This window comes from Zea mays, chromosome 7 (assembly GCF_902167145.1).
Source record: "Zea mays cultivar B73 chromosome 7, Zm-B73-REFERENCE-NAM-5.0, whole genome shotgun sequence".
Lineage (NCBI taxonomy): Eukaryota > Viridiplantae > Streptophyta > Magnoliopsida > Poales > Poaceae > Zea > Zea mays.
In genome coordinates, this window is record NC_050102.1 from 143,795,937 (window position 1) to 143,805,972 (window position 10,036).

A 10,036-nucleotide genomic window follows, 5' to 3' on the forward strand; every position below is an offset into this window, starting at 1 on the left:
CTAAAAGTGGAATGCTAAACTTTAGCAGCCTATTAACAGTTTATCTCTTTCGAGTGTGTTAAATTGAACCAAAATGGTCCAAAGGTGGGGAAAAAGACATCTACTACCTTTCTCACCCCTCTCTCTTCGCACCTCACATTAATTAAGGTTATGAACGTCTAAACTTTAGAACATTTATCAAATACTACCCATATTACCCATATGCTAAACTTTAGTTCTTCGTTTTAGAGGGCTAACACATGGATCCTTAGGATGAGGCTAATAACATCATCGATTATACTCTGCGAGCGAGCACACAGAGGGTGAGGCTGGCTAGACCTGATTATGGTCCTCTAACCTGACCAACCAGACCTGACTCACCCGAAAAAATCCGAATCAATCTGACCCGATCAATGAAATAGGCATGTATGGATCGTAATTGTTGACCCGCAATAATTCACGGAATGGGTACGAGCTATAGTTTTTGACAAAAAACCCGATTCAACCCAAAAAACTCCGACCCAAAGCCAAAAAACCTGACCAACATGTCAAACAGGGAGGCACGGATAACTCGACTTGACCGACACTAGACATGAGACATATATAGCCTGTGTTAAACGACTCATGACTTGAACTTAGGGCTCCTTTGGTAGGGCTTATTTTTCAGCTCTGGCTCTGGCTCATGCAAAAGTTGTGTCAAACACCTCTTTCTTAAATGGCTTCACCAGTGAAGTGCTTTTCCAAAATGAACTAGAGGGCATGAGCCAAAAAAAGTGGCTCACCCGGCTTCAGCTCACGTCATTTTTGCACAATAGCCCTCCCACCAGTCCAAATTATTTTTTTGGTCCTACCCTCAATCCCTAGCCACGTACGGGAGAGATCTATAAAAAGTAAACTATACAAGGGTCTTTCTGAAAAACAACCTATAAGCCGTTTTGCCAAATGATTTTTCAGAATGGCTTTGGCTCATCTAAAGAAGTGGCTTCACCTCGTGAGTCAGAGCCAAAGCCGTTTTTGGAGAAGCCAGAGCCCTACCAAAGGGGCCCTTAACCTCATCTGAACCAGGTCTAAGGCTGTCCAACCACCAGTCCACCACAGCTATAGGTAGGTGTGGGCCTCGCCTAGCCGCTAAACGTGAAGCCCATATACACTCCTTTTTCTGACCGGCCCAAACTGCCAGCGGTGCCCAGTCTAATTCACGGGCTGTTCGGCCCTTCATATGGGCGTGTGCGATTTCTGGCCCGATAAACCGAGCCTGCTGCATTGTCCCAGCCTTGCAGAGTCGCAGCTGTGTAGTGTACGTGTACACTGTAGGAGTCAAAACCATCGCGTCACTCTCGTCCTCCCCAGTCCCCTCCGTGGCTGTGGCTCCGCTCCCAGTCCGCCACCGCCGCGTCATGCCATGCTCCCTCTCCTCCTCGCTCTCCTCACCGGAGCTGCCCCTACGGTGTCAGCATCCGGGGACGGTTGCCGCGTCGGCTGCCCGCTGGCCCTCGCCGCGTACTACTTCTCAGCGGAGTCCAACCTCAGCTTCATCGCCTCCCTCTTCGGCATCGCCGACCACAACAAGCTGCTCCCCTACAACCCCGGCATCGTGGACCCGAACTACATCGTCACCGGGGAACGCGTGAGCGTCCCGTTTCCTTGCTCCTGCCTCGGGCTCCCCGCTGACCCAGCCTCCACCTTCCTCGCGGGGTCGCTCCCCTACACGCTCTCCGGCGGCGAGACGTACGACGACGTTGCCTCGGAATTCGCCAACCTCACCACCGCCTCGTGGCTGGGGGTCACCAACGCGGACCCGGCGGGCAAGTTGCCCGCCGCTGGGAAGATCAATGTCACCGTGAACTGCTCCTGCGGCGACAAGAGGGTATCGCCGCGGTACGGGCTGTTCCTCACCTATCCGCTCTGGGAAGGGGAGACGCTCTCCTCGGTGGCGGAGCAATACGGATTCTCGTCTCCTGCGCAGTTGGAGCTGCTCAGGAGGTACAACCCCGGGATCGGGATGGACAGGGCCTCCGGGAAGGGGATCGTGTTTGTCCCAGTGAAAGGTGAGGGTACAATTCCCAATTTTGGTTTCATCGGGTGAACTTATGAATTGCGGAAGGGTTTGTACAATTGATTGCTTTGCAATATCGGCTGTTGAATTCCTGCTTGAATTTCAATTTGGAACGGCCCTGTTTGTTTCAGATTATAATCTCTCCAGATTATATAATCTATCGCAAATAATCTATTAGGTAAACAAACAACTAGATTATGAGTTCAGATTATATAATATAAAGTCCAGATTATGATAATCTCATAATCTCCTCAAGAGTAGCTTATTTGAGATTATTTTGGTAAAAGACCCACTACCCATGGTTATGTAAATAGAAATTACAATATATGCCATCATTTTTTCTCACCTCAAATAAACAAACAAGGGTATTGTTTTCTTTGTGAATAATCTACATTTGTATAATCTAAACTACCAAACAACTACATGTAGATTATAATATATCTAGATTATAATCTGGATTATATAATTTAGATTATAATCTAGATTATATAATCTATAAGCTGAAACAAACAGGTCCGTAGGCTTGTAGCTAGGTAATCTGCAAACAGCTCAGAGTAGCATAATCATATCATTTTGTTCTTGGTGTTGGTGAGATGATCAAGTTTAGTTTGATCACAATTGTGACTTGACAATCAAATGGCTAATCTTGTGTCGTTCTCAAACGTCCATTCCGTCGGTATTAATAATGTTTACTGTGTGGTAACTTCAGTTATCTTGATTGCTGCTTATTGATGCCTAGTCTGGCTATCAGATGCCTAGGGCCCGTTTATTGTTGTAAAAGTTGTAGCTTTGCAAGGAATTGTACAGTTTGTGATTAACAACTTTTATCATACAGCATCAATTTAATTGCGTCAGAACGCTTTACTGTTTTTTTTCAGATGCAGACGGCAGTTACCGCCCTCTGGAATCAGAGTGAGTAATGTTTTGTTATCTGTTCAAGTATCATATTTAATTTCAATTATGTTAACAGGTTCAGAATTCTGATACTTCATCACCTTGTGCAGTGCTGGTACACTTCTACACTTTTGTGAGATATGCTTCTATATTAGGGATATCAAACATCGACAAGCGAAGTTTGATGGTTTGTTCAGTTGATAGAAACAAAGGCAATTAACTCACGTTCTACTACATGGAACAGGAAATATCCTTTCTGGAGGAGCGGTAGCAGGAATTGTGATAGCCTGTATCATTATTTTGATTGCTGGCATCTGGCTGTTTGCAATGTATTATAGGAAGCAGAAAATGAGAAAAGCCATACCACTCACATGTCTAGAAGATTCTGTCCAACTTAGTAAGGAGCATATTATCTTTTTCTTCAGATAAATTGTGTCATGCTCCTCGCAAAAAATGTGCTATGTTGGCAAACACAATAGTATTTTTTTGGTCAACTTGTTATGGCTTTTTAATTAAATATCTTTCCAGGCAAGGTTTCACAAGATGAGGGCATAAAGGTTGACAGATCCATAGAGTTCTCATATGAAGAACTTTCTGATGCTACAAACAACTTTAGTATGGACCATAAGATTGGGCAAGGGGGTTTTGGTTCTGTTTATTATGCTGAGCTTAGAGGCGAGGTCAGCTCAACCTTTTCCCACTGTAACATGGATATGCAATGTAGTTGGTGCACATGCACTTGACAGTTCCATAGACAACTAATGTCTATGACCCCTTACATAAACTAAATAAAAGGAAGCAGCCCATCTGGGGTATGCTTATGATGTGAAATAATTTTCCCTTTCTCTCTCCTGTCTCCAGAAAGCTGCCATAAAGAAAATGGATACAAAGGCATCTCAAGAATTCCTCAATGAATTGAAGATTTTGACACGCGTCCATCACACAAATCTGGTTGGTAATCTTAGATTTTTCAGAGATAATGAATTTTTAGAACTAATCTTAATTACGAGCCTACTATATATCTTGGTTTTTGCACTTTGCTCAGAAAGTTAATAATAAAATTGACTAGAGTTCACAGAAGATTACATTTCTTCAATATGTAACATACTATCAGATGTTTTCCTGTTGGGATATTTTTTTAATTATTCTTTGGTACCCACAGGTGCGCTTAATTGGTTATTGTGTTGAGAGTTGCTTATTTCTTGTTTATGAATTTATTGAGAACGGAAACCTAAGCCAGCATCTGCATGGGACGGGTAAAGTTTTGCTATTTGAATGTAGCACATTGCACTTGCAGTACTGTATTGCACTTTCCAAAGTATTCAGCACAAATATTTTATGTAGGTTATGAACCTCTCTCATGGACCAGTAGAGTGCAAATTGCCCTTGATTCAGCAAGGGGTCTAGAGTATATACATGAGCACACTGTTCCAGTGTATGTGCATCGAGATATCAAGTCTGCAAATATCCTGATAGACAGAGACTTACGAGCAAAGGTTGAAACCATTCATGAAGCTTTTCATGTTTTAGCCATCTTATGTGCAATAACAGTGGTACACCTTGCAGGTTGCAGATTTTGGACTGACAAAACTTTCAGAAATTGGAACTACATCACAGTCACTCCCATCACTACGAGTTGTTGGTACATTTGGTTACATGCCTCCAGAGTAAGTACTCAGGGTATCAACTATCTTGTTCCTTTATTCAGTTCGCATGAATGTGCACTCTCAAAATAATATCACAATATAGTTTGATAGGCTATTGTTTACAATCCCAATTGCTGCTTATACATTTTATTAGTAATTTAGTACCAAAGAGTTGTCTGATTGATAGGTATGCTCGATATGGTGAGGTTTCTCCTAAGGTGGATGTCTACGCTTTTGGTATAGTCCTGTATGAACTTCTTTCTGCCAAAGAAGCTATTGTGAGATCAACAGAATTCACTGATGCACAAGGCCTGGTTTATCTGGTAATTTATCCGTCCAATCAGTTTTCAATTTTGTAACATTGCATTTCAAATGTTCAGAACATAGGGAGCATCAGCATGCTTGGTAGTTGGCACTTCTTAGTCTCAATCAGTTTGTGTTCACAACTACAAATATGCAATTCTCTAAATTGTTAATGAATATGTTTGCAACAAGTATGGTACTGCATCAATTGGACTCAGGAATTATGAATAAGTATATTATATGCCCTAGCGATCTGAACTCTATACCTAAATTTACCTTTATTCCTCTAAGCCTGTTTCATTAAGTTACCTTGGCCACAACAGTTGTCAAGTAAAATTTGAGTTGCATTTTCATGTTTAGATGTTGACGAAAAGTAAAAGAATGGACACAATGTAAAGCAGGTTGATCTGTGTTCAACTGTTCATGAGTGGGCATATATTTGATTTCTCCAATCCACTTCTTGCTTTTTGCAGTTTGAGGAGACTCTCAGCATGCCAAACCCCATGGAAGCTCTTCAGGAAATGATTGATCCAAGGCTAGGAGGTGACTACCCCATTGACTCGGCTGTGAAGGTCAGTGATGCTGGCAAACTTGGTTCCACAATCAGTTTTTGTTCAACTGTTGCACAAAAGAAACACAGTGCTAAACTGTTTGAACACTTGTGTCCTCTGCACCAGATTGCGTACCTTGCAAAGTCATGCACGCATGAAGAGCCCAGGATGAGGCCTACCATGAGATCTGTAGTGGTTGCTCTCATGGCGCTTTCATCCAAGGACCATGAGTTAACTCGGGGACACGATTAGCATAGCACATTGTCCCTGGGGCTGCTTTCCATGTCAGATGAAAACAATACAAAAGCTATCGTGTACAGATGCAATGTATTTTCGTTCTGATTTTGTAGCGCTTAAGTTGGCTAGTAACATTGTGTGTAGTTTTCTTTGCCTGCTTCTCTATAACAACAAAAAGGGGATGACCGAGCGGTCTAATAAGAGCCCCCACCCAATTAAGATGATAATGGATATGGCTCGGCCACTTCCGAGCCGGCAATATTTACTCATGGTAATATTTAGGATCATAGATCATCTCTACAAACTAACATAAATCTTTTGAACGCACTTTGTCTTCACTGATATGCACTAAGGAAAACTTCTCAGTCAACCATTCTAAGGTTACTTAGTCTAAGCACACTTAACTTGGTGATTCTTTTTGAGACAGGCTTCCAAAAAAAGATACACCTTGTTGGCATGATTATTCTATCAATCTTATAAAGCCTTGGACCATGATATCACAATCCACCTCTTTAGAAGACCGATGTCCTCGTCGGTCAACCTCAAGCCAGAAACCCCCTCTCTTGACCACGTCTGTGTGTCTAGTATTATCATATGTCATACCATGTGACTGACTGCTTTGGGCCCACACGCGTCAAATGCCATATACCCAAGCCCTAGCCCCCAAGCCCGTGAAACCGTAAGGGTTGGCTCTGATAACATTTGCAACACCTCGACCACTCTTGAACCGACAATACTTACTTCTATCAGCCCTCTAGAATCGTAAACTATCCTCACAGACTAACATGAGTCTTTTGTGTGCACTTTGTCCTTACTCATGCCACCCGAGAAAACTTCTTGGTTGGCCACCTATCCCAAGATTTCTCTAGGTTAAACATGCTTAACCTGAAGGTCTACCCCTCACTCATGTCTACGTAGGTCTACCCTATCAGTAACCTTTCATAAATAGTAGTCAAAAGATGTGCTACTACTAAGATCGACTGCAGCAAGGAGTGGTAAAACCTCTTGTATGCTATATACCTTCTTCAACGACATTCTCTAAAATGTCCTCTAAATATATAAGACCCTCCCCATCCTCTCTACATAGAGATTCTCTATCCTCTCACCTATCCATTTTAATACTTTAAACAATAGATTAATTAAAACTAAAATATGTATAAAACATTTTATGGTATGACAAATATGTAAGTATAAAAATCTATAACAAAATATGTCTTTGATATATATATTTATGTATGGAGGACAAGATATATAGGACGTTGCTAGAGAAAAACGAGATATAGAGAGTAAATCTTTTCAAAAAGGTATAGAAGAGGGACATAGAGGATGCTGCTGCAAAGAAGAGATATAAATGACGTTGTTGGAGATATTATAAACTCAGAACTTAAACAGAAACATATAACAATAGACAAATAACTTGAATGAATTATTGCCCATTTATCTGCCTCTTCTCTGGATGTGTGGTCACTAACGATCATCATCAGTTTGTTGATAGTCCTAGGCCTATTGCAACCGAGCTTATACACCAAAGCTGTGTTAGTGGCACTGTAGATGAACGACCAGACGATGTCAGAGTTGCTGATGCCGGGCGATTCATTGCATCATTTAGAGAACCGTCTAATGTAGCCTCTTAGTGTATCATCCGACCACTTTTTGCTACCTTTTAAGTTCGAGAGGTTCTTGGGGGCATTTGCATGTCCTCTAGAAGTTTCCAATAAAGATCCTTTCTAGGTTGGGTCACATATGGATGCACCGCTCTAGGAGATATTCGAACCTAGCCTGAGCTAATTCCACTAGGTGAATTGGGAGGTACTGGATGATCTTCATGTCGTCCCTAGCCCCTCCCATGCGACAAGCAAGGTAGCAATCTTCGAGTTAGATAGATGGGTTGGTGGTCCCATCGTACTTGACGATGTTGGCTAGGGGTCAGAAACGATGGGGGAACTCGATAGTCTGGATGGTGTGTCCAAAAGCCCTTGGTCCCAAGCATCGTTTTTCGTTCTCATGAACATTGTTTTCGCCTAGGCTTGTGCCCTAGGTTGTCTCCTTAGGGTAGCACAAGTTGAGGGTGATGCATGTGTCGTGGGCCTTTCATAGTCTCTAGCACACTAGAGTGAGCGACACCTAGGACTACTAGGCCATGTAGCTGTCCCCTGGTTCTGGGGGCTAGTGTTGGTGGGCTCTGCCCATCGACTGATTCACCTTGATGAGGAGGTGGCCTATCTAGAGGCATCCTATGAGTGTTGGGTATTCGCCTGTTCGATCAATCCTTGGATTTGGAGGTACATGGCTTTCTCATAGAGGGTCCTCTAGCTCCAGGATTGCCCATAGAATTATCACTGCGGCAACAACATTTTGGCTGGCTAGTCAAAAATATCGTAGTTTATCGCTCCTTTTGGCACTGTTGTCATCGAGGGAAGGGTGGCATTTGGCATCTATACCATTAGCATGACGTCGATGGTGTCATTCAACCTCTTGTTGGTGGTCGTCGAGGCGACACTAGCCTTTTCTATGCCCCCTCACGCGTGCCTTAGGTGTTGTTCGGTGCGGGGCTCATAAGTACTTGAAAGGGAAATATGCCATTGGACCATTTCTAAGTGTTTTGGTGATTAACTACCCAACACACCACTTTGAACTAACCATCCTTGTATGAGCATGAGCACAGGTTCTAATCAAGCAAGTTGAAGATGCAAAGTCCAAACGAGTTGGATGAGAAGTCCAAAAGGTGCAACCTTTGATAAAACTACAAAAATAGAAGGTTTAGTATTTGAGTAAGTTGCACTTACATTATACCATGTTTCTTGCATCTTTGTTTGGCTACTAACTTCTTTGTGCAAGTAAAGTGGCATTTGGATTTAACTTGAGCATATTGCAAACTATTATGGAATGAAGTGATAAAGGTATGATTCTAGCACTTAGTCAATTGTTTGTGTGATAATCATGTTTGTCTAAGTACTTGGGAATCTCTAAAGTTGAGCCAAAAGAAGCCAAAAGAATTTTGCACAAAAGAGAAGAAGGTGGGCTAGTTTGGGTAGCACCGGACAGTCTGGTGCCACCCGCCGGACGGTCTGGTGGTTGTACGGCTGAACTACCCAGCTTCGGCCTTGGCTAGGTCTCATCAGTTAAAATTCATCGGATAGTCCGGGCTGAGCGCTGGACAATCCAATGTGATGAATGACCGACTATTAGCCATGTTAGCAGGCTCCAACGACTAGGTGGGTCATCGAATAGTACAGTGCCCCCACTAGATCGTCTAGTGCCAACCTGAGATGGAAAGCAACCAATCAGTGATCTTGTGGTCGTTGCACATGAGCTGTCCGGTGTCCCATCGTATCGGACAATCCGGTGCACCCGCGGATAGAGGAAGCCTAGGAGCTTCCAAATGAAGCTCTAACGACTCCTAGGCCCCTTGGGGTTATAAAAGGACCCCCTAGGCACCATGGAGCAACACACCAAGCATTCCTAGAGCACACTACAACTCTGAGACTCTACGACCACGCTGTTTGAAGTGTTTGAGAGATTCGAGCATATTTTTGAGATGCAACTCCGTCGTTCTTGTTCTTGCGGTCTCTCTTTGGCTTGTGTGCGTTTTGTTGCTGCAATTGTGCTCTTGCATGTGTACTCTACTTCCTCCCTTACTCTGTTTTGATTGAAATCACTTGTGTAAGGTGTAAGAGACTCCAACATGCAGAAATTCCTCACAAACGGGATTGAATTATAAGGAAGACATATGTGGCACTCAAGTTTGATCTTTGGATCACTTGAGAGGGATTGAGTGCAACCCTTGACCAAAGGAGGTCACCACAACGTGGAGTTAGCATTGGTCAAACCACGGTAAAAATCAATGTGTCTCTTGTCTCTTTACTTTATTGTGATTATTGTCTTCTTGAGTTCTAATATTCACTTAGAATATTGCTCCTAGTTTAATATTCATCCGAAGAGAGCAATCAAGTGAAGAGTTCTCATATCCCTTCTCTCTACTCGCAAACTTGGTTTTATTTACACTAACCCCATATTATAGACCAAGTTTGTGTTGTTTTGAGCAAAATTTGCAGGATCACTGATTCACCCCCTCTAGGTAGAGATGGCAATGGGTAAAAACCCGCTGGGTATTACTTGCCCAAACCCATACCCGTGAAGAAAAAATACGCCCGCTAAAAAACCCATACCCATGACGGGTATAAAATTTTGCCCAAACCCATACCCATGCGGGTTTCGAGTACCCAACGGGTTTCCCATACCCACTAACATCAACATAAAAAATAATTCATCATGTAAATGACAATCAATACATTAATAAGCTAGCATAAAAGTAACAAGTGATAACTAATTTTAGCCTAAAATTTGTTACATAAAGTTTATTTCAATTA

The 10,036-nt window shown here is 42.6% G+C and overlaps 1 protein-coding gene across 2 annotated transcripts; it reads left to right on the forward strand.

Moving 5' to 3' along the window:
- The first annotated feature begins 1,260 nt into the window (after positions 1-1,260).
- On the forward strand, positions 1,261-5,931 carry LOC100281614 (lysM receptor-like kinase). Of its 2 annotated transcripts, none has more exons than XM_020540524.2 (12): positions 1,261-2,027; positions 2,920-2,947; positions 3,040-3,044; positions 3,174-3,326; positions 3,458-3,609; positions 3,791-3,880; positions 4,092-4,185; positions 4,274-4,425; positions 4,496-4,596; positions 4,763-4,898; positions 5,352-5,450; positions 5,556-5,931. In XM_020540524.2, exons 1-12 carry the CDS (start codon positions 1,382-1,384, stop codon positions 5,679-5,681), a joined length of 1,782 nt encoding a protein of 593 aa, XP_020396113.1. In that variant the 5' UTR covers positions 1,261-1,381; the 3' UTR covers positions 5,682-5,931. The 2 variants fall into 2 exon arrangements, with proteins under 2 accessions (XP_020396113.1, NP_001348077.1); NM_001361148.1 differs by having other exon boundaries at positions 1,267-2,027; positions 2,914-2,947; positions 5,556-5,910.
- The last annotated feature ends 4,105 nt before the right edge of the window (positions 5,932-10,036 follow it).